We start from the raw sequence: 25,470 nt of genomic DNA, 5'->3' as shown, positions 1-25,470 counted from the left end.
TGGAGACATTTTTTTCATTCCCCACCCCAGCCAACTTGTGACCTCTGTGAGTCATCGGATTGTTAGTTTGGGCTGAGTTATGGGCGGCTTCGAGTTGTGCATCTAAATAGAAAGTGCTGGAAAAACGCAACAGGTCTGGCAACATCTGTGGAGAAAGAAACAGAGTTAACATTTCGAGTCCAACATGACTTTTCTTTGGAGCTGAAGAGGGGTAGAAATGTGTTGACTCAAAAAATTAATGTTTTTTTCCCCTCTCCACAGATGCTGCCAGACCTGCTGAGCTTTTCCAGCATTTTCGCTTTTATTTCAGATCTCCACCATCCACAGCATTTTGCTTGTATTCAAGTTGTGCATCATTGCCAGCTGGAAACGGAATTGAATTTGCCCAAACTCACGAAGACCCTTATGGCAAATTGACAGAAGGAACATTCATCCTGATAATCTAGGTCCCAACAGGTGAAAGGTCGGTCTACCCTACTGTGTTGCATTACCCAGTCCCCTGAAAATGCATTTTCTATTACTTTATTATAATGCTTCATTTCATTACTCTCCGCTGAATTTTATATGGTCCCTAGTCCATAGACCTACAGAACCATACAGCCCAACAGTACAGGAAAAAAGTCATCTGGCCCATGGAGTCTGCACCAACTCTTTGAAAGAACATCCCACCCAGGTCCTCCCCTCCTCTCTCTATTCCCATAACCTTGCGCATTTATCATGGCCAATCCACCTGACCTGCACATCTTTGCAGTGTGAGAGGAAACCGGAGCACCCAGAGGAAACCTAGGCTGATGCAGGGAGAATGTGCAAACTCCACACGGACAGTGACCCGAGACTGGAATCGAACCCAGGTCCCTCCACTCTTTGTTTCCTCATTCATAAATATTCATACGTGAAGAGTTAATTTATGTGAATTCAGAACAGTCTCCTCACCCTCGTTGGAAAATAGTGGCCCATCCAGGGATGAATTTTGGATCTCTTGTCAGAAGTAGAACCACAAAGAAGATGAAGAATACTGAAACAGCACCTTCTGCAAACCTGCAAGATAATTAAAAGAAAGAAAGACTTTCACAACCTCAGGAACTTCCAAAGCAACTAACATAATTAAGTATGCTTCAAATCTAGTCACTGTTGTAATGTAGGAAACACAGCAGCCAATTTGTGCACAAGCTCCTATAAACAGCAAAGAGAATATATTTCTAGCTAATCAGTGTTGTTGCTTGAGGGATAAATACTGGCCAGGACAGTGGGGAGAACCCCCCTGCAATTGTTCATGGGGTCTTTGTTGTCCATTTGCGAGGATAGATGGGGCCAACAGTTTTAATGCCCCATCGGAAAGACAATACAATGTTCGTTCAATGACCAACACCAGAACATGCATTCATTCAATCCAGTGAGTGGGACAGACACAATGGCCGGAATTTTCACTCAAGAAGCTTGACACCATCCAGGACAAAGCAGCCCACTTGATTGGAACCACACCTACAAACATTCACTCCCTCCACCACCGACGCTCAGTAGCAGCAGTGTGTACTATCTACAAGATGCACTACAGCAATTCACCAAAGATCCTTAGACAGCACCTTCCAAACCCATGACCACTTCCATCCAGAAGGACAAGGGCAGCAGATACATGGGAAAACCACCACTGCTGGTTCCCCTCCAAGCCACTCGCCATCCTGACTTGGAGATACATCGCCGTTCCTTCGCAGTCGCTGGGACAAAATCCTGGAATTTCCTTCCTAACGGCATTGTGGGTCAACCCACAGCACGTGGACTGCAGCGATTCAAGAAGGCAGCTCACCACCACCTTCTCAAGGGCAACTAGGGAAGGGCAATAAATGCTGGCCTAGCCAGCGACACCCATGTCCCATGAATGAATTAAAAAATTTTTTTTACAGGTACGCCCGTCCCGATTCCGGGGGCGGGCAAGGCTCGGAGAATAGCATTCTGCGTTGGCCTCGGGCGAGATTGTACGAACCTTGGGCGGATGTGCCGGTAAAATTCCGCCCAATAAATGAAAGAATGCGAGATTAAAACTCAAGAGTGAAAGGAAGTCAGGATTGTGAGACAATCGTGGTAAAAAATTAAAGAGTGGGAAATGAAGGAGCAGAAGCTGCTCTCACTGACGGCCCCACACATTTAGCAGCAGGACTAGCATCAGTGCAGCGAGATAAAGACCTTCCCATTGCTTGATTGATGTAATGTGCACCAATTTCATTCCAACCTAACCTTTACCACACCTCCCAAAGTGGACCAATCTCAACCCCAATATATTTCTTCCTAGACCTCTCCAGATTTGGATCATTAACATTTTAGTTTTCAATCGATATATGATGTGTTATCAACACAATTTAACTGAAAGCTTTCCCACATGGCCAGTCTGCCTCCTTATATCTTGTATAAATGGAGAGTAAGAATATGATCCTTTAGAATGCAAACTATCAATCTAACAAGACTGATTTTGCAATAGAACCCTGCCACCTAAATGTGCAGGTTAGGCGGATTAGCCGTGGTAAAATTGCCCCTTCATGTCCCGAGATGTGTAGGTTAGATGGATTAGCTATGGTGTGAGGTTATGGGTAAGGGTGGCGGACAGGCCCTGGGTAAGATACTCTGTCAGTGCAGACTCGAAGGGCTGAATGGCCTCCTTCTGCACTGTAGGGACTCAATGATTATTGAACTGAAGTCATTTCATCTGAGCAGCGGGAGTGAGAACTACCATTTGGTAAACCATTGACGCATCTGTATATGGTGTAGTCTCACATTGACAACTTAAGCTGCTGATAATAAATCACTAACCACAGTACACACGGGCAGTATTTGCATATTCTGTGTCCCGTTTTGTGCATGGTTGGCAGGGGATAGAGTTGGGTGGTAAACAAATACCTCGCCTGTCAATGCACTGTAAAGGATAATGTGCCGTAAAACCATTCATACTTACGTTAATGGACCCAGTTTATCGTAATCGCTCTTTATTTTAGTTCTCACTCTGGCTTGAGCCTCAGCGTTAGAGGTTTTCTTCTGTCTCCATGACCTTAGGATAAGATGGGAAAAGAAACTCCCAAATTATCATCGGCAAAGTTTCAATATAACTTTGCTTCTTTTTATCTGAATGAATCTAATTGTTGTTGGGTGCTGTGTGCTTGCCTAGAACTGGAGGTCAACAGACCTGCAGACAGTTCTATGCAAGAGAATGGGATAAAACCAGTTCAATAAGTCCGCAAAGAATTCAATAATAATAGAAGCGCAAATGGTGGAGGAAAAACTGAGCAGATCAAGCAGCATCTGTGGAGAAACGGGCGGGGTTTCCTGGCCTTGCTTGGCCCGAAACCGGAAAATTCTGCCTGAGGTCAACAGACATTTCCGTGGTCCCGCCCCTCACCCGTTCCGATTCCTATGGCGGACGAAACAGTAAAATTCCGGTCTAATTCTGGGCTGGCACGGTGGCACAGTGGTTAGCACCGCTGCCTCACAGCGCCAGGGACCTGGGGTCAATTCCGGCCTCGGGTCACTATCTGTGCGGAGTTTGCACATTCTCCCCGTGTCTGCGTGGGTTTCCTCCGGGTGCTCCGGTTTCCTCCCACAGTCCAAAGATGTGCGGGTTAGGTTGATTGGCCATGATAAATTGACCCTTAGTGTCAGGGGGATTAGCAGGGTAAATATGTGGGGTTACGGGGATAGGGCCTGGGTGGGATTGTGGTCGGTACAGACTCGATGGGCCAAATGGCCTCCTTCTGCACTGTAGGCACTCTATGAATTTGCCCCAACGTTTTCATTCACAACGAGATGTTGGTGTAGGCTTGATGGGCTGAATGGCCTCCCTCTGCACTATAGAGATTCTATGGACTTTGGAAGGAAACCGGAGCACCCGAGGAAACCCACGCAGACACGGGGAGAATGTGCAAACTTCACATAAACAGTCACCCGAGGCTGGAATTGAATCCGGGTCCCTGGCGCTGTGAGGCGGCGGTGCTAACCGTGTGCCACCGTGCCATGTGTTAAAGTTTTAGGTTGGTGGTGACCCTTCATCAAACTGACATTTCCCTCCACACATGCTGCCTGACTGCTGCATTTTCCAGCACTCCTGTTTTTATTGCAGCTTTCCAGCATCAGCAGTATTTTGCTTTTGCATCGACGCAAAGAATTTAAATTTACTGAGACCTCGACTGAAAGACATCGGGTGGGATCCTCTGGCCCTGCCCCACGGCATGTTTCTCAGCAGTGGAAGGTTGCGTGCCACTCACCGGCTGTGGGTTCTTCTGGTTCTGCCGCTGTCAAAGGGATTTCCCATTGATTCCACCCCATGCCGCCGAGAAACACACATCAACGGGACAGGAATATCCAGCCGGCATGAATGGCTGGAGAATTCAGCTAATGCTCTGGGGACCCGGGTTTGAATCCCGCCACAGCAGATGGTGGAGTTTGAATTAAATTTTTTTAAAATCTGGAATTAAGAATCCACTGATGATCATTGTTGATTGTTGGAAAAATCCATCTGGTTCACTAATGTCCTTTAGGGAAGGAAATCTGCCGTGCTTACCTGGTCTGGCCTACATGTGACTCCAGAGCCACAGCAATATGGTTGACTCTCAACTGCCCTCCAAGGGCAACGAGGGATGGGCAATAAATGCTGGCCAGCCAGCGACACCCATGTCCCACGAATAAATGGTCTGTCATTCAGTAACACGTGAGTACTGCCACATTCCGACACCTGTTCGGGTACACTGAGGGAGAATTTAGCACGGTCGATGCACCTAACCAGCACGTCTAACACCAGTTTAGGGATGCAGTACTCACGTGTTACTGAATGACAGACCATTTATTCGTGGGACATGGGTGTCGCTGGCTGGGCCAGCATTTATTGCCCATCCCTAGTTGCCCTTGGAGGGCAGTTGAGAGTCAACCATATTTCTGTGGCTCTGGAGTCACATGTAGGCCAGACCAGGTAAGCATGGCAGATTTCCTTCCCTAAAGGACATTAGTGAACCAGATGGATTTTTCCAACAATCAACAATGATCATCAGTGGATTCTTAATTCCAGATTTTAAAAAAATTTAATTCAAACTCCACCATCTGCTGTGGCGGGATTCAAACCCGGGTCCCCAGAGCATTGGCTGAATTTCTGGATTAATAGTCTAGCAATAATACCACTAGGCCATCGGTTTCCACTTCTGGACAGTTCAATGATGGCAGGGGTACAGTTCAGGAAAGGTGAGGGGAAATGAGGGGGGATGGGGGAGGAATGGGTATGATGAGGTTGACACCAGAATGCACAAAAAAGGAAGATTGCAGCTGAAAATTGTGTGCAGTTTCTTTCTACTTTGTGTTACCTTGGGTTGAACCCTCCGTACAGGAAAGCAATCCATAGCCAGCCAACAAACAGGAACAGGATTGCTAGAGGACAGCAGAACATAAACCAGGATGTAAAGTTCACCAGGTTGCAACCGGGGAAGTGCCTGGAACAAAGAAAGCCAAAGAAAATCTTATTTCTGTTGCAAATCACGTGTACCAATTGTAAATTCTCAGGTTCATTCCCCCGCACCTGTGGAGCGGACAGGAACTTAGTCGAGGCTGACAGTGAGCATAGAACCACTCTAGAATTTACCGCACAGAAACAGGCCATTCGGTCCAACAGGTCTGTGCTGGCATTTAGGTTCCACAGGTCATCTCATCCTATCCATCAGCATATCCACTAATTCTTTCTTCCTCGTACTAATCTGGTTTCCCCGATATTGTGTTTAGATATCACTCTTGGGGCTCAAGGGATCAAGGGATAATTGGGGAAAGGGGGGGGGATCAGGATATTAAATTTGATGACCAGCCATGATCATAATGAATGGCGGAGCAGGCTCGAAGGGCTGAATGGCCTATTCCTGATTCTAGTTTCTATGTTTCTAATAGTGCCTCGGCAATGACCCCACCAGCATTTGTGTAGTGACTGAATGGGATTCCTCAGCCTACTCATTCAAACAGAAATCAGACCCATAAATGACCATTTCAGCTACTGTCTAGTAATTTTGACTACTTCCCTTATCCATGATTTGGCCATGGCTCTGTCACTTGTTAGCTATTTAGTTCCTAACTCTTATTTGCTTAGTGTATGAGTATATCCTTCCCTCCACAACCTTCAGGTGGGTGTCAGAATTTCCCATTGTAAGGAGTTTGGTAACACCAGAGATGCAGCTACCCTGGGGTTGCCCATTCACTCACTGTTCAAATGCTGGTGAATTGAACCTAGGGCCACTGGAGCTGTGAGGCAGCAGTGCTAACCACTGTGCCACCGTGCCGCCCGATAAAGAATAGTGTTCCCCAGCCAATATCCCTTTCCCAACTTGACTTGCCAAGTGATAACCTCACTATCTTCTCTCAAAGTGAAACCATCTAACATAACATTGAGATGAAAATTGAACTCAGGAATTATTAAGATCTGTGCAGCTCGTTGTGTTAACTAGCGACAGCTGTTTTCATTATTGGGAAAATTCCCATTCATTTGTAAAACCCTGAAGAAGAATTCCAGTGGCATGGAGCAGGTCATTTTATTCTTCCATTTCTTACACCCAGCGACAAAATATATTCCCCAGGTTAATTATGATACAAGTTAGATATGAAGAATTCTCCGGTCCCGTACGCTGCCAAAGAGAAGGGCGGTTTTGGCACTCAGCCAAATCTCCGTTCACAGCAGCGGGACCGGAGAATCCCAGTCACGGGCGAGGGTAAAGCCTTCTGTTCTGCCTCAGTAATGCATCTTAATCCCGACTTTAGATAAGCACTGCCTACTGCACCCGGGCAACACTTAATCTATCTCTTGAACAGTCCTTAGGATTGTAGCAATGAGAAATTGCATATTTATCAGATGGATTTCGCCAGATGTTAGAACATGTATCAAATGCACGGTAAGGATCTGGGACAGTGAGGGACATATAAATTGCAATCATTTATATTTATCAAGAGCGTTTTGTTATCTATGGTTGAGTGTTTCAAAGCGTTATGACATAGTTTATTATTAAAATCAAGACTTTGATGATGAAAATTGCTAGTAAAGTCTGAATCACATGGTCATTATTTTCAAACTTGCAGCTTTTCTGAGCGGATGCGACCGATAAAAATCAAATGGTCCTTATCATCATTTGTACGTTTTCAGTTGTCCAAGTAGCAGCAGGTTTGGTGTGGTCCCAGTCAGCGTGGCAGTGCCTCCTATACTGGCAGCATAAGGTATACAGATAAGAAAGCCCTTCCAGAGTCTCTTCTGGGTCTCCCTCTCCTTCTCCTGTTGGACTAATGTAAAGTTAACATCGGTCTCGGGCTTCTGTGGGTGACTACCGCTGGAGAATAAGAGCAAAATATTGAGCATCAGATAATGGTTATAGTTATCACATCTAATGTTCATGCAAGTGTTCCAGGAGTCAGGAGCAGCAGATTAAGATAAATGGCCAATAGTATGTCCATGTATCAATGAGTGCATAAAACAATAAAAAGCCAGGCTGTGTAAGGCACATAAAGGCCACAGTCAATGTAATACCAACAGGGCAGAGTGGGTGGCACAATGGTGGGCACAGTGGTTAGCACTGCTGCCTCACAGCACCAGGGACCCGGGTTCAATTCCAGCCTTGGATGACTGTCTTAGTAGTCTTTGCACATTCTCCCCGTGTCTGCGTGGGTTTCCTCCGGGTGCTCCGGTTTCCTCCCACAGTCCAAAGATGTGCAGGTTAGGTTGATTGGCCATGCTAAATTAAACCTTAGTATCAGGGGGACTAACTGGGGTAAATAGTGGAGATAGGGCCTGGGTGGGATTGTTGTTGGTGTCGTCTGGAAGGGCTGAATGGCCTCCTTCTGTATTGGAGGGATTCTATGAAAGTGCACAAAGGGGAGAAGTTTTAGGCTATAGTTAGAATGTTAGAATAAATGTGGTTATTATTTTTAAAACAAACATGTCAGCCGATGCTGAATAGAAAGACAAAATAATTTACTGTGAATGTTTTAAAGTTCAAATTTAAGTTTATTCATTAGTGTCACAAGTAGGCTTACATTAACACTGCAATGAAGTTACTGTGAAAATCCCCTAGTGGCCACACTCTGGGGCCTGTTTGGGTACACTGAGAGAGAATTTAGCACGGCCAATGCACCTAACCCGCACATCTTTCGGATTGTGGGAGGAAACCGGAGCACCCGTAGGAAACCCACGCAGACACGGAGAGAATGTGCAGACTCCACACAGACAGTGACCCAAGCCAGGAATCAAACCCAGGTCCCTGGAGCTCTGAGAACATAAGAACATAAGAAATAGGAGCAGGAGTGGGCCATCTAGCCCCTCGAGCCTGCCCCGCCATTCAATAAGATTGTGGCTGATCTGAAGTGGATCAGTTCCACTTACCCGCCTGATCCCTATAACCCCTAATTCTCTTACCGATCAGGAATCCATCTATCCGTGATTTAAACATATTCAACGAGGTAGCCTCCACCACTTCAGTGGACAGAGAATTCCAGAGATTCACCACCCTCTGAGAGAAGAAGTTCCTCCTCAACTCTGTCCTAAACTGACCCCCCTTTATTTTGAGGCTGTGCCCTCTAGTTCTAGTTTCCATTCTAAGTGGAAAGAATCTCTCCACCTCTACCCTATCCAGCCCCTTCATTACCTTATAGGTCTCTATAAGATCCCCCTCAGCCTTCTAAATTCCAACGAGTACAAACCCAATCTGCTCAGTCTCTCCTCATAATCAACACCCCTCATCTCTGGTATCAACCTGGTGAACCTTCTCTGCACTCCCTCCAAGGCCAATATATCCTTCCGCAAATAAGGGGACCAATACTGCACACAGTATTCCAGCTGGGGCCTCACCAATGCCCTGTACAGGCAGCAGTGCTAACCACTGTACCACTGTGCCACCCTTCAGGAGTCAATCTGACCATCTTTCATCTCACCCCAGTAAACCCACATTCCACCACTCTCTCTGCTGGAGGGAGAACTAAGCACGGCCAATGCACCGAACCAGCACATCTTTCAGACTGGGAGGAAACCGGAGCACCCGGAGGATTATTTGAAGTGTTTGCGTATTAAAAACGCAAAGTCTAATTTCACAGCAAGGTGAGACGGTGTAATAGCTCCTTTAAATTGTTTTGGTGCTAGCATTACTGCACACAAAATAGCTGAAGCACATAGCCCTTTTTTATACTAAAAAACTAATGGCACATTGAAGAACATTTTCTTTTAAGATAGATAGAATAAATTTTGCCTAACACGCAGGTTAGAGTGCATTCAACCTCCAGGACCATTTTATACTTGGTAATTGTAACATCGTACCTGTCATCAGTAATAAAACATGACACCTCATTGGGTATTGACTCCTTTGAAGTTTTATCTGAGGAAGGAAAAAAAGAAAGGTAGTAGACAAATCCTGTTTTATTCAATTTTATACAATAGATATCAAACATAATGCCCCTTGACAATATTAAGTTTCAAACTAAGCTCTTCTGATTAAATAACAGGCAGTTTTTGGATGTTGTCGGAACAAATAGATGTTAATCAATTCTTTAATTGGCTGATCTTAAAAATGTACAATCAGTAGTTTCTGGGGCAATTAAATCTTACAGAAAGTACCTATAAAATTTGGCCATTTACTGTTAAATGTTTGGATTTTCCCTTCAGGAAAGTGTTCAATTCCTGACAGTCTTGTGGCAGTGTAAAGGGTTAAATGGGATGTTGTAGCCTTTTGTCCCAGACGATTGGCTCCTAATTTATCATTTTAAAAAGTCTACCTGTTGTCAGTAGTATCCACCACGATTTACATGCATACATATATTAATGCACAGGGCCCTGTTCTTTGTAGACAGGAAGAACAGGTGCACACATTGTGCCTGTTTCAGCTGAACAAAATAAGTGATAGCCCATTCCTTGACCAATCAGAGTCAAGCTGTCTGGTTTAAAAGTTCAAATTATGCTTAGCAGTTAACTGTCAGCCACCATTAACTGGTACATTCTCTATGGCAACACCTCTACCAATCAGAGTCCACTTGCCAACCAATCAACATTCTCTTCTCATACAGTATAAAGTGGCTGTCTCTCCGTGACATTGTTATTTTTGCAATTGTTCTGATGAGTGCAAGACAAAAACTTTTGACAAAATGTATTCTTTCAGCAAAACCCAAACCTTCAGTTTGGAGAGTTTAATGCATTAACATTGTAAGTATCAGTGTTGTCCAGAATTTTAGAATTACCTTTAGGGTCTAAGCCATCTATGCCATCTTTAAGCATAATTGACTTCTGGGTGAGTTCTATGCTGCCAAATAAGCTTTGGAGCACTGCATTGGCTATTGGCATCATCATGGCAGTTGTGGCAGTGTTACTAAGCCACATTGACAAAAAAGCTGTGGTTATCATCATTCCCAGGATAAGCCTACAAAACACAAGACAACAACAGCGCTAAATCTTTGCTACAAGAATCAGTTTCTGAGTGAATTCTGAATTAGGGTAAAGGAAGTTAACACACTGCATTGAAAATGATAAATGCTGCAAATATTCCTTATGCAATATAACATCTGAGAGTGAAAATCTATGCTGATGGTAGATTTTCAATTTGCCATCCAGGCATGAAACTGGCATTGCAAATCGGCAATCAATCGTGGAAACTGGATGAACAGAAAGACAAATAGGTTAAGAGTAGAAGTTCAGGAATCAAAAGGGTTGCTCAATATAGATAGAGAGATAGCCAAGTTCAGTCATTGGATATAGAAACCCTACAGTGCAGAAGGAGGCCATTCGGCCCATCAAGTCTGCACTGACAACAATCCCACCGAGACCTTATCGCCATTATCCCACATATTTATCCTGCTAACCCCTCTAACCTACTCATCCTGAGACACTAAGGGGCAATTTAACATGGCCAATGCACCTAGCCAGCATATCTTTGGACTGTGGGAGGAAACCGGAGCACCCGGAGGAAACCCACGCAGACATGGGGAGAATGTGCAGACTCCGCACAGACAGTGACCCAAGCTGGGAATCGAACCCAGGTCCCTGGAGCTGTGAGGCAGCAGTGCTAACCACTGTGCCACTGTGCCACCCTCAACTGTGCCACCATGCTGCCCTCCACTGTGCCACCATGCCACCCTGAAATGATGATCCCGACGGCCTCGACCTGAAGGAGAATTAAATCTGATTGTCCAGCAAAGTTTAACTGATTATTTTACAATTTACTAAGACTACTTTCCCCCCCTTTCTCCTGTTGTAGGGAAATATCCCTTACCAGTGCAGAATAGACGTTGAGTCGCAAATCAAGGTTCAAAGCGTGTCTTTATTGTACAATTACTGGGATCCCAGGGAGACCCCCGTAGCCAGCTCAGAAACAGTGGCTTGGCCACGTTGATCTCAATTGGATTACATCAGCCCTGGATCTTTATAGGGCTCCAAATTTGAGCGGGAACATTTGATTATGCATCTTTTTACAATATGTATAAAGTGGTCTGTCAGGTCAGGAAGTTCTCTGGGAGGCTTGTCAATTTGCATTTGTATGGTGTGTGTTCGTGTTAATGGGATTACTTGGTCCTGCCCCGGTGTCTAAATGCGTTTCCCATTATCATCTCTATGTGTCCCCTTATTTGAATTTGATCCTATTGTCCCGTGTCTGTGTTTCCTGCTTGTGAGATTGAGTGTTAATGTTATCCTGTCTTGTTGGATGTCTGGAGTACTTCATTCTAACCTTTTATTCTTATATCTTGGTTTATCAGATTTTTATGTCTGCCTTGGCCGAATTAGTAATGTTTCAGTGATAGCTTGGTTTTGATAACCCACTCTATGGCTCGTTTCATAGGGGTCTTGATCGTCCTTGACCAGTTTAAAATGCAGCTACAGGCTGTTGCTAGGCAGATTAGGGATCTCCCGCAGTTTCTGAAATTCGTGAGTCTCTCAGCTGTACAGGGGGGGACCCGATCGAATATCCATCCGGGGGTGCCCCTCTGCATTGTTGGCCCGTTATGAGTGGTGCCAATTAGTCCAATATGTAAATATGTTTGACGATGTAAAATATGGTTTTCTGTAAGATTTTCTCCTTCAGTCCCTCCTCTCGTCCAGGGGGTGCCATTCATGGCTGACCCCCCATGGACGACCTTCAGAGGAACAGTGATTTGTACAGCTGTTGTCCTTGTCGTTGCTCCTCTTCTTCTGTATCGTTGTTAAGTTCTTGCATCTGGATACTGGCAGTGGGTAGCATTCTTGATGTAATATTTGCACATATCACTTTAATACAGGTTAGGCCAAGGCAGACTGTGAACAGGATGGCTACTACTAGGATTAATCCCTTCATAATATATGCTCCCCAAACGGTGTTAAACAGCCATCCTAACCACCCATCAGTCCCTGTTAACCCCTGTTTAAAGTTATCCAATTGCTTTTGTATCCCGGACATGGCTGCTGTTATGTTTAGTGTCTCGTCGTGTACGTATGTGATGCATTTTTCCTTGATGATGGTGCATACCCCCCCTTGTCTGGCTAGCTGATAGTCCACCGCATATCTCGTTTGTTGTGTGTATAGTCTGAGTTCTGCGAGTTCTTGGTCAATTGCGCCTAATGCTTGTAGGGTGTTGTTTCCTAAAATGGTCAGTCCACATATGAAGAAGTTCCTATTACTGGCACTGATCACCCCTGCGGCGCCTCCCAGGGATAGTGTCCCCAGAAATCCATATCCTAAAGAAGACCCTAGTGTGACAGGGGCCTGCCAGTCGGAGCAAAATTCTGCGCTGATGGCCCTGGTCACTATGCGTTTCTGGACATGCCCCTCACTTGGGCATGGAACCGTGAGAGGTCTGATTGTCCCTACGGAAAAGAACCTTGGAGGCCTGTCTGTGGCCGTCATGTATACATTTTTAAATAAAAACACGTACCCGTCTTTAACCCGATAACATGCATTTCCCCGGGGTCGTTTGACCGCATGGCCCCATCTTGTGGGACCTTCCCTCCCCCTGGACTGTCCACTTGATTGTACTTCTTGGTGAGAATCAAATGGATATGTCCCTGAGGCTGAGCTTACGTGGGTGCTGTTGCACTTGCCACACATAAGCTGCCTACCCGCGGTGACTGCAATGCATTTCTGTTGCTTGCAGTCACAGGTGAAGTGTCCTTCCCGGACCCGGCACTCCTGGAGAGCACAATGTGCCTCAGCGCACGAATCATTTTTAGGGACAAAGGCATGCACGCACCCCCATCCCTCTCCCTTATCTCCTTGTGGGTAGTTCCCAAGTGTCTCCTCCGGTTGGGGTCCCGTCCCCCTTAGAATTCCCGGCTCAGTGAGCTCTACACACCTTCCTTGTATCCCTTGCTTAAAGTACCCAATATGTTCTTAGCAGGGTGCCCCCGATGTGTCAATAGTGAATAACTCTTGTGGGAGCCACCCTGGTGTTGCGATGAATAGGGAGTTTACTGATCGCGCTGAGGGGTAACAAGCGGTCCTATTCCCATAGATCTGGATGTGTGTTTTCAGGAATAGGTTTCCTTCCATGATTGGTGGTTCTGCTCCCCTAACCCCCATATGTTGGAGTGTATTTACAATGGTCAGGGTTATTATCAGATATGTCCCTGTTCCCATATCGCTCTTTTTTTTTCCAACAGTATTTTACAATTACAGTATATACAGAAAATAAACAGGCAATCAAATTAAAAGTAGTTGGTTCCGACGTCTTGATAGTAGATCTGGTCCTGGTTCCTGTGGAAGTTGAATGAGCAAAACGGTATTTTTTTAGTTCATTTGTCCTCATATAGTTTTAATTGGGTCCAGTGTTTCCAGACCCCTTGTCCCCTTATATCTATACAGGCACAGGTATCTCCGCTAATAATGACCTCGTAAGGTCCGTGCCATCTTGGGGCAAATCCTGGTTTTGCAGGAAGCACTTTTGTTAATACCCGGCTCCCGGCTTTTGGGACTTCTGGTAATATTTCTGAGTCCCCCTCTGCGTCGACCTGTGCCTGATTAGAAATTACGGACCGGCGCATCCCCTTCAATTGGGTGCTAAGGTCTCGGATGTATTGTCGGATCCTATCTTTTATCGGACCCACATCTGTCCAGCCTGTAATAATGTTTTCGGGTAAGTGCATTGCTCGCCCGGTCATCAGCTCGTATGGAGTCAAGCCGGTAGTTCGATTTGTGGTCGCCCTAAGCCTCATCAGAACTGCAGGTAGGACTTCTGTCCAATTTCTACCTGAGGATTGCATTGCTTTTGCCATTGTTATTTTTAGAGTCCGATTCATCCTCTCCACCATCCCGGAACTTTGTGGGTGATAGGGGATGTGAAATTTTTTGTTTTATTCCTAATAGTTGGCAAATGTTTTTCAGAACCTTTCCTGTGAAATGTGTTCCCTGGTCCGAATCAACTTGAATTGGCATCCCCCATCCATAGCAAGCTTAGTGTGAATTAAATAACACTTTGTACTGGCCCTTTTTGGCTGCAATTGGACATCCATTCATTTGTCTGTAATCTTATCAAAAGACATCGCTTTCCCCATTAAAATCACATGCCATACAGCTCCGATCTTTATATGATGTACTCTTACACTATCTCCAATTTGATCATTTGTTTGCGTGCAAGTGCCGCACCACAGTACTTCACAAAATAATTATGTCTTTATCAATGCCCAATATAGTATATGAATATATCATACAAAGTTGGTTAAGGCTTTTCAGGATTTGATGTTATTCTTGTGTCTATATGGCAGTGCTATACTGTATAATAAAAATAATCAAGCGGCAGTTGTATCATACCACTTTACACATCGTACCCGTGATATCCAAACCCTTTTAATTTAAGCCGTTTCTTTTTTTTTTTTAAACTGAGCTCCAGATCGAAACCCCCGCACTCTAGGAAAAGTAACAGGCGCCGAATCAAAATCAAAGCAGGTACAATACATACCAGTTATTTGATTAGGAACATTTTGGTTTCTTAACTGGCTAGGTTTTAAGCTTTGCAGTGCTTTTATATTTGGCAAACCTTGAACCTTGATGGCTCATGAAATTCCGACGGCAGTACATAATTTTAACTAGTTCCGAATACTAAACTATCTGACGTTCGCAAATCGCGATATTCTGCGATTAATACTGTATTTCACTGACTTGATACACTTTAAACTAATTCATAGACCTCAGTCTTTTGTTCCTGCTTTTCTACCTTTCCACAAAATAACTTATTTTCTTCTCTTAACTCCTCAACTAACTCTTATAATTTCTACTTCAAGACAAAGGAAAGAGCACATGCTTCCTTCCAAGGTTTAAATCCTTTCTTAACATTAAAACAAACAACAACAAAGCATCCACGCAACCACTTTGTTTAAACACACACACACACACATGGAAGCTTCCAAAAGTCATTCCACAGTACATCCTTTTTCATTCAAACTTATCATTTCAGACTGGGATGAGTGTAAAACATTCAAAGAGAATACTGAACATTGATTAAGACAATCGCTTTTATTCTTCTTTTTTCCAAACTGTAATTGACTCAAAGCAGAAGTAAATTCAAGAAATCCTATCACTTGAATCTTTACAGTTTTAACACTCTCCCAGCCCCCCTGAGGCTAAACCAAGGTGCAATGTACTGCACCTACTGCCTGTAGCAAACATTCCACAGGAACAAAGAGCTCCCTGCTCTCAATCTAATTACTACAACAACCACCTACATTCGACAAGCTACCAGATCTCACAAACACACTGAAATACAAAAACTAAGATCTCTCCTATCCATCTGCTGCCTTTCCCCTGGCGTAAAAGGCTTATAGGTTGCCTTTGGTTGTGCTAACGTCCCTCCTCTCGTGACTGGCGCTAGATTATAATTGTCTATGTTTTCTTTTGATGCTGGAGTGGCTGTATGTTTCTGCACTGACTCGTATGGGCGCCGAGGGTCCGTTTCCTCTGATCTCTGCGTTATCTCCGCAGTGTGGTTTCTGTATTCTAATTCCCTCACTCTCTCCTGTAATACTTTAATTTGCTCTGTCTCTTTGTGTCTCTCCTCCATAGAGGCATTTACTTCCTCAATTAGTCCAGCTAACTGGGTCACTAATATTACTCCCATTACTTTTGTTTTGTCCCGTTTAACTCCGTCTACCCACTTTCTTTGATCTTCTAAAGTTTGTGATGCGTTCCACCCGTTCCGTTTCATCTTTGCAACAATCGCTTCTCTGGCTAACAGATACTTTAAAATGAGAGCTACTGCAGTTTCTCCCTTAACAACGTGGTCTGCCATTTTTCTGTCTAGCAGTCCTGCAACCCCCGCATGCTGGCTGCTACAGTAAAAGTGCCTCAACTCCTGTCACTGATACTGCCCCAGCACCGTCTGTATTGCTGTAGAGCCTCGTAGTGAGGTTCCAGTGGGTCTCTTTCCCCTGGGCTCCCCCAACTATTCCTGACACCTCACGCTTGGACTATTTTGTGTTGTCTTATTGGGATGTGTGCTGGTTGTTTAGTGGGTTTGTCCGCCCCTGTTCCCAGCCCCTCTAAGTACAACGCCTCCCGCTCGGCCACCACCCCCACTAGCAGGGTTGATCCGTTACCCCCCAAAACCGGGTATCCTGCTATGGGCTGTGGTGTTCCCTACAGACGAACAAGGTTATCAAACTCCGCCCGGGTCCCTAATGGATCCTCCGTCGTCGTGTCTCTTGGTCAGGATGGATCGGGTCCACTTTTCCTCAACACTTACACACCTGTACTCTGTTATCAAAGCCCCTGTTATAGTTAGTAACTGTATCGACTCTGAGGTTGTTCGTCCCTTCAGAGTCAGTGTTGTTACCCGATTTACACTGTCCGTGCCTTGCACCCTGAGTGCCTGTCCCTCTTAGCGCCCGCTTCAAAACCCAACCTTAGCGTGGGAGATTTCTCCTCTTAACGTCCAGTTTAGGGTAGGGCACCTTGAGTCAAGCACTCCCTTGTCCTATTGCCTTGGCACAGACAGCGGTTTCATTTACAATCCTGGGTTAGTTACACCAATTAGTTCTGCATGCGGTACTTATCTTTATATTAGTCTTAATTCTTTGTTATCAAATAGCCCAAAACCTGTTATCTTTACCTTTGGTCCTTTACTCCTATTAAAGTTAACAGTTACTTACCTTCTTCCACGCGGTTGTTCTGACCTGTACCTCTTTAGTGCGGACTTCTGTTTCAATTTAAAACTTAGGCAAGATTATACAGTTCTACAAGACAACAATACTCAAAACAGACAAACCCTAACCCTTAAAGGTACCTCACTTTGAACGGAGACCTGCACTCGCCTCTGACTGCTCTGGATTTGTATCAGATTCGTTTAAATTTGATCCCGACTTTCAAACTGTGGCCATCAGTCAGAAGTCAGATATCAAATCCTGCCGTGACTACGCCATTTTGTTGTAGGGAAATATCCCTTACCAGTGCAGAATAGACGTTGAGTCGCAAATCAAGGTTCAAAGCGTGTCTTTATTGTACAATTACTGGGATCCCAGGGAGACCCCCGTAGCCAGCTCAGAAACAGTGGCTTGGCCACGTTGATCTCAATTGGATTACATCAGCCCTGGATCTTTATAGGGCTCCAAATTTGAGCGGGAACATTTGATTATGCATCTTTTTACAATATGTATAAAGTGGTCTGTCAGGTCAGGAAGTTCTCTGGGAGGCTTGTCAATTTGCATTTGTATGGTGTGTGTTCGTGTTAATGGGATTACTTGGTCCTGCCCCGGTGTCTAAATGCGTTTCCCATTATCATCTCTATGTGTCCCCTTATTTGAATTTGATCCTATTGTCCCGTGTCTGTGTTTCCTGCTTGTGAGATTGAGTGTTAATGTTATCCTGTCTTGTTGGATGTCTGGAGTACTTCATTCTAACCTTTTATTCTTATATCTTGGTTTATCAGATTTTTATGTCTGCCTTGGCCGAATTAGTAATGTTTCAGTGATAGCTTGGTTTTGATAACCCACTCTATGGCTCGTTTCATAGGGGTCTTGATCGTCCTTGACCAGTTTAAAATGCAGCTACAGGCTGTTGCTAGGCAGATTAGGGATCTCCCGCAGTTTCTGAAATTCGTGAGTCTCTCAGCTGTACAGGGGGGGACCCGATCGAATATCCATCCGGGGGTGCCCCTCTGCATTGTTGGCCCGTTATGAGTGGTGCCAATTAGTCCAATATGTAAATATGTTTGACGATGTAAAATATGGTTTTCTGTAAGATTTTCTCCTTCACTCCCATTCTTATCTTTCTACCGTACACTTCAGAAAATGTTGATTCCAGTCTGTAGTAAAGTTTAAATTACACATACTTATTTTATTTTAGTCTTTTAACCAAAAATTCAAATTATTTAATTAGCAATATTTTTAAAATGTTATTAGTGTCACAAATAGGCTTACATTTACACTGCAATGAAGTTACTGTGAAAATCCCCTAGTCGCCACACTTCGGTGCCCGTTCGGACACACTGAGGGAGAGTTTAGCACGGCCAATGCACCTAACCAGCGCGTCTTTCGGACTATGGGAGCAAACCGGAGCACCCGGAGGAAACCCACACAGACAATGTGCAGACTCCGCACAGACAGTGACCCAAGCTGGGAATCGAACCCGGGTCCCTGGCACTGTGAGGCAGCAGTGTTAACCCGCTGTGCCATTGTGCCACCCCTAGGCATGAGAGAAATATTTTATGCGTATTTTTGAATATTTGAGGCTTTCATACAAAATATCCATTCCTTATAAGAACATAAGAACTAGGAGCAGGAGTAGGCCATCCGGCCCCTCGAGCCTGCTCCGCTATTCAATAAGATCATGGCTGATCTTTTTGTGGACTCAGCTCCACTTGCCCGCCCGCTCACCATAACCCTTAATTCCTTTAATGTTCAAAAATTTATCTATCCTTGCCTTAAAAACATTCAATGAGGTAGCCTCAACTGCTTCACTGGGCAGGGAATTCCACAGATTCACAACCCTTTGTGTGAAGAAGTTCCTCCTCAACTCAGTCCTAAATCTGCTTCCCTTTATTTTGAGGCTATGCCCCCTAGTTCTAGTTTCACCTGCCAGTGGAAACAACTTCCCTGCTTCTATCTTATTTATTCCCTTCATAATCTTATATGTTTCTATAAGATCTCCCCTCATTCTTCTGCATTCCAACAAGTATAGCCCCAGTCTACTCAGTCTCCCCTCATAAGCCAACCCTCTCAACTCCAGAATCAACCTAGTGAATCTCCTCTGTGCCAGTATATCCTTTCTCAAGTAAGGAGACCAAAACTGTATACAGTACTCCAAGTGTGGCCTCACCAGCACCTTATACAGCTGCAACATAACCTCACTGTTTTTAAACTCTATCCCTCTAGCAATGAAGGAAAAAATTCCATTTGCCTTTTTAATTACCTGCTGCACCTGCAAACCAACGCCTTGAAATTCCTGCACAAGGACACCCAGGTCCCTCTGCACAGCAGCATGCTGCAATTTTTTACCATTTAAATAATAGTCCATGGTTATAGGATGCTCAATATCTTATTTCACAATATTTGGGCCTAAATATATGAATCGGACTTTTTAAATGCAAACATTACCCCATTTAAAATGAATGGATTAAATTTGGTGATAACATAATGGTCATTAGAAAATCTAAGCTGTATTCTAAAGCCTATAGTGCAAAATGTAATTGAGACTGTGTGGGAATCTGTAAATCAAAGGGAGATGTTTTCACTTGCGCAACTTATTGTGGAGCAAATTGCCCGTTAAAGAACAGGCCACATTTTAATCATAGAGATTCTATAGTGCAGAAGGAGGCCATTCGGCTCATCGAGCCTGCACTGACAACAATCCCAGCCAGACCCTATCCCCACAATCCCATGTATTCACCCTGTTAATCCCCCAGACACTAAGGGGCAATATATCACGGCCAATGCACCTAACCCGCACATCTTTGGACTGTGGGAGGAAGTTGGAGTATCCGGAGGAAACCCACGCAGACAATGCGCAAACTTCACACAGACAGTAACCCAAGCCGGAAATCGAACCCAGGTCCCTGGCACTGTGAGGCAGCTGTGCTAACCACTGTGCCGCCGTGCCGCCCTAAGAGTTCCTAAGAGTTAAAATAATGCTAGTTTTGGCAGGGGAGTTGGTACATAAGATTTGTGAAATCATGAAACCAGGTTGAAATGATGCCTTAGCCTTTTGTTCAACATTTTTTTCCAGATTCTTGTACTTAACATTCTTATGAAGGGTCAAATGAGCCATCATATTCTCCCCAATTTGCATGACATTCCTCTGTCCACTCTTGTCATGCCGATATTAGATATAATTTAATTCAACTAGATTGACATCTTCCCCAGTGGGCAGAGTAATGTCAAGTGAACAAAAATTAAGAGACAGTATTTCAGATGTTGGAAATCTGAAAGGACAAATAAATTGCTGCAAATACTCAACAAAGAACAAAGACAATTACAGCACAGGAACAGGACCTTCGTCCCTCCAAGCCTGCACTGACCATGCTGCCTGACTGAACTAAAACCCCCTACCCTTCCGGGGACCATATCCCTCCATTCCCATCCTATTCATGTATTTGTCCACACGCCCCTTAAAAGTCACTATCGTATCCGCTTCCACTACCTCCCCCAGCAGCGAATTCCAGGCACCCACCACCCTCTGTGTAAAAAACTTGTTTCGTACATCTCCTTTGAACATTGCCCCTCACACCTTAAACTTATGTCCCCAATAATTGACTCTTCCACTCTGGGGAAAAGCTTCTAACTATCCACTCTGTCCATGCCCCTCATAATCTTGTAGACTTCTATCAGGTCGTCCCTCAACCTCTGTCGTTCCAGTGAGAATAAACCAAGTTTCTCCAACCTCTCCTCATAGCTAATGCCCTCCATACCAGACAACATCCTGGTAAATCTTTTCTGTACCCTCTCCAAAGCCCCCACATCCTTCTGGTAGAAAGAACAAAGAGTGAAACCCGGGGTTAATATTCCAGCATGCTGAAGGGTGGACTCTGAAATGTTAGCCCCACCTTCTCCTCTCCAGTGAGCTGCTGAATGTTTCCAGAAATTTCTATTTCAATGTCACATGAACACTTAAGGTTCCAGTGCCCCTTTACTTAGCGCACAAGAAACAATACTTTTCACCAACCAATACAAGTGACAATAATAAAATCAAATCAAACATATATTGCACTTTTGGTATTTCCCAACCTCTTTGTGCTTGCTTTGCCATTTGATTATAAAGAAAGACATCATTAACTTTTTTTGTGATCTACGGTTTACAAGGTTTATTTGAGGTTTCCGCTAATCTCCTGCCTGATTTTTCTGTGACTAACCATCAGAATCCGTAAGTTGCTGCATTGATTAAGAGGATTGTAACCAATGGATAATTGTTAAGCTCTAAGTCATGCCACTTTTCCAAAATCATATAAGTACGGCTGTGGGATTGTGTGGGCAAGAACTACATTTGGACCATTGAGGGAAAATAATAGTTCCATAAAAAGCCTATAATTGTTCTTTTTCATCCATTCGTGGGACATGGGCGTCACTGGCTGGCCAGCATTTATTGCCCATCCCTAGTTGCCCTTGGAGGGCAGTTGAGAGGCAATGATATTGCTGTGGCTCTGGAGTCACATGTAGGCCAGACCAGGTAAAGATGGCAGATTTCCTTCTCTAAAGGACATTAGTGAACCAGATGGGCTTTTCCGACAACTGACAATGGTTTCTTGATGATCTTAATTCCAGATATTTTTAATTGAATTCAAATTCCACCATCTGCCGTGGCAGAATTGGAACCTGGGGTCCCCAGAATATTAGCTGAGTTTCTGGATTAATAGTTGAGCGATAATACCACGAGGCCATCGCCTTTCTCAGATTGCCATTGACTGTAAAGGTTTGATTTCTACCTGGGGTTAATAAGACCATGCCTTTCCTCTTTGGTTTAATCACTAAATGAAAACTCATTTGTATTCTCATTACTTACATGGATGGAGATGTTCCCACAAACAGGAGGACAGACAATGCTATTCGCCGGTGGAGGTTCCATTCTTCAATCACCAATGCCATAATCAGACCACTCATGAAGAGAGCATTGGTGTCAAGGAAGTACTGAGGACAGACCTTGCTAGATGGTAAGATACCAAATAGAGGGAATAGACTAATGGGGAACAGAGATGTCACAGCGATAGGTAAAGCTTCCGTGCACCAGTATAACGCCATGAGAAGAATCACGTAGAGACATTTTCCCTCCTAGGAAAGATAAAATGCAATGATTATTTCTACTCTATATGGGAAGAGGTTTGCGTTTCTTAGAATCATACAATGGTATACCAACAGCAGGAGGCCATTTGGCCCATAGTGCCTATTCCAGCTTTTTAACATTAATCCCACTCCCCTACACTCTCCACACAACCCAGTAAATGTTATCATTTGAAGTTTTTGTCCAGTTCTCCTTTCTGTGTTGTCGGGGGGTGGTGGAGGGGCACGGTGGCAGAGTGGTGAGCTCTGCTGCCTCACAGTGCCAGGGAGCCAGGGACCTGGGTTCAAATCAGGCCTAGGCTCACTGTCTGTGTGGAGTTTGAACATTCCCCCCATTTATGCGTGGGCTTCCTCCGGGTGCTCCGGTTTCCTCCCACAGCCCAAAGATGTGTGGGTTAGGAAGATTGGCCATGGTAAAATACCCCTTAGTGTCAGGGGGACTAGCTAGGGTAAATACATGGGATTGCAAGGATAGAGCCTGGGTGCAATTGTGGTCGGTGCAGGCTAAATGGGCCAAATGGCCTCCTTCTGCACTGTAGAGATTCTACGTTCATTTGTTTTATCACCTTTACAGGATACCTAGGATATGAATAATAGGTTACAACATTTTGCAGCTAATATGAGCCTCTTCTTCCTGGATGTGACCTTTGTTGCTTCCTTCATCTTCCTGTAGACAGAATTCTGTGTAATTCTTAGAGTGGTGTACTCTAACAGAAACCAAGGCCCATCATTGCCCTGTAAAAGCCCTTGTGCAGGGACCTCTGCATCTGAACATGAAGTTAAATGTTACGTATGTAATCTGGTGTCAAATCTACGAAGATTAGTTTTAAGTTAATTTATTAATGTGACAAGTAGGCTTACATTAACATTGCAATGAAGTTATTGTGAAAATCCCCTAGTCGCCACACTCCAGCGCCTGTTCGGGTACACTGAGGGAGAATTTAGCATGGTCAATGCACTTAACCAGCATGTCTTTCGGACTGTGGGAGGAAACCGGAGCACCCGGAGGAAACCCACGCAGGCAATGTGCAGACTCCACACAGGCAGTGATCCAAGCCGGGAATCGAACCCGGATCCCTGACGCTGTGAGGCAGCAATGCTAATTATTGTGCCACCGTGCCGGGTATGATCATGAAGGTATCTGTTTTGGAACATAGAAATCTAGAAACCCTACAGTGCAGAAGGAGGCCATTTGGCCCATCGAGTCTGCACCGACCACAAAACCACTCCGGCCCTATTCCTGTAACCTCACATATTTAACCCACTAATTCCTCTAACCTACACATCGGAGCACCCGGAGGAAACCCATGCTACCCACCAGGTAATGTAAAAGCAGTTGGCAAATACTGGGTGTTAGATAACACAGGGAAACAACATTGAACGATTACAATGCACCTAACCATCGATATTATTGCAGTACATAAGATGTGTGCAAATACAGAAATGACCCTTTCATTCTTCAGCCTGGATTATATAACACACAAGATTATTTTGAGTCACGGGTTGGGTCATTCCAGCTCTGGAATTGGGAATCGAAATCGCATTATTTCCCACCATAACTCATTCAGCATTCTCCACAATGAAGCAAGTTGTTGATCTATTTGTTAATGTATGGGACACACGGAGATGTTGCATGTACAGCATTATGGAGCAGAATGCTTAAAACTCACCTTGGATATATTGTCGTTGCAAACCAACTTTTGTATGTTTGTGGAGTGGTTGTAAGACTTGGAAGAGATGGAAAATAAAAGCAGACGGATGGTGGGGGGAGGGGGGGCAAGGTGGACATTTCATCGTTTCATATTTTAGAATGCCACCGGGTGACAAGGTGGCACAGTGGTTAGCACTGCTGCCTCACAGCGCCAGAGTCCCAGGTTCGATTCCTGGCTTGGGTCACTATCTGTGTGGAGTTTGCACATTCTCCCCGTGCCTGCGTGGGTTTCCTCCGGGTGCTCTGGTTTCCTCCCACAGTCCGAATGACATGCTGGTTAGATGCATTGGCCGTGCTAAATTCTCCCTCAGCTTACCCGAACTGGCGCCAGAATGTGGCGACTAGGGGATTTTTACAGTAACATCATTGCAATGTGAAGGTAAGCCTACTTGTGACTAATAATAAATAAACTTTAAACTAAAGCTTTAAGAATTCCCACAATTGGGAAGAACCTGGAGGAGTCAGAGAGAGTGAGGGTCTTTTTACAGAGAGTATCTGAACTTTATTCTCCTCTGAAGCATTGAGACACATTTTCAATGTGTTAGGCTGTTGGGTGAGGGGGTGAGGGGGCGGGGGGGGGGGGTGCGTGGGGGGAGAGGGAGGGATGGAAGAGGGGGAAGGTGATCTCATCCTGTAACGTAGTGCAACATCTATCCCTAAATAAAGGGGCTTGTTCTGTCTGCCCAGTCTCCCTCTTGCGATCACCACAAATTAAGATGAACTCTATCCACTGCCAATTTCCAACGCCAATGAAGACACATATTAAAGGTGCAATTTACACATACAATCATTGAATATAGTTAGCAGGCACTTAATGCACTCTACTGTCCTCAGAAAGACGGGGATTTTTTAATGGAATTGGTCCTGGATTAAGGATCCTATTCGATTAAACTCGCTCTTGGCAGATTTAAGGTAGTTTTTTGAAGGTTCCTTCAATTCCATGTGTCCCTCTCCCTCTCCTTAATAAAATAATGACCCTTTTGTAAGTCCCATTGCCACAAACCCCATCTCATTCCCCCCAGCACCATATCACAGAGAGGTTTTTTTTACCTTCGGAGGGGCGGTAAATAGAACGGGTGAAAGTAGCAGAGGTCCCAAGCAGACCACCAAACTCTTACGAAGCCTCCAAGCCTTCTTGGCGATCACCGCGATCTTGCCCATGTTTCTTGTGGCTTGGGTTGTGGAGACCTCTCTCAACTCTCGCTCCAGCTAACTCTCTCTCTCACTCTCAGGCACTCTGGCAACTGAAACATTCAAACACGTGAAACCCAGAGAGATTTGAACCAAAGCGCCTGACCTCCCAGACAGTCCAAAGGCTTCGCTGCTGCTGCTCACTCATCTGTGGTGAACAATGGCACCTCCGGATTTTAACCTGCAGTTCACCAGTGGACACCGTGCAGGTGACATAATACTGTGTGGGGAGATGTTCATTGTAGATTTCATTCCTCCCTGGCGAGAAACACCGTCCACTAAACTGGGAAAACTTGTGTTCCACACAATGGATCGTTGTATTCAAGTATGTTCAAAGTAAGCTGGATAACTTATAGAATCCTACAGTGCAGAA

At 44.7% G+C, this 25,470-nt stretch overlaps 1 protein-coding gene across 1 annotated transcript in view; it reads right to left on the bottom strand.

Annotated features, from left to right (window-relative positions):
- The window catches only part of slc13a3 (solute carrier family 13 member 3), a 44,489-nt gene extending 19,422 nt beyond the window's left edge, over positions 1 to 25,067 (bottom strand). The window contains exons 1-8 of the mRNA XM_078236814.1: positions 24,957 to 25,067; positions 21,921 to 22,186; positions 10,216 to 10,394; positions 9,302 to 9,359; positions 7,137 to 7,325; positions 5,334 to 5,459; positions 2,945 to 3,037; positions 934 to 1,038 (exon numbers count right to left, since the gene is read on the bottom strand). Of these exons, the coding sequence (XP_078092940.1) occupies positions 934 to 1,038; positions 2,945 to 3,037; positions 5,334 to 5,459; positions 7,137 to 7,325; positions 9,302 to 9,359; positions 10,216 to 10,394; positions 21,921 to 22,186; positions 24,957 to 25,067 (1,127 nt within the window). The remainder of the gene's footprint in view (positions 1 to 933; positions 1,039 to 2,944; positions 3,038 to 5,333; positions 5,460 to 7,136; positions 7,326 to 9,301; positions 9,360 to 10,215; positions 10,395 to 21,920; positions 22,187 to 24,956) is intronic.
- Positions 25,068 to 25,470: the final 403 nt, after the last annotated feature.

The sequence above is a fragment of the Mustelus asterias genome, chromosome 20, assembly GCF_964213995.1.
Source record: "Mustelus asterias chromosome 20, sMusAst1.hap1.1, whole genome shotgun sequence".
Lineage (NCBI taxonomy): Eukaryota > Metazoa > Chordata > Chondrichthyes > Carcharhiniformes > Triakidae > Mustelus > Mustelus asterias.
This window is presented reverse-complemented; position numbering and strand designations above follow the sequence as displayed.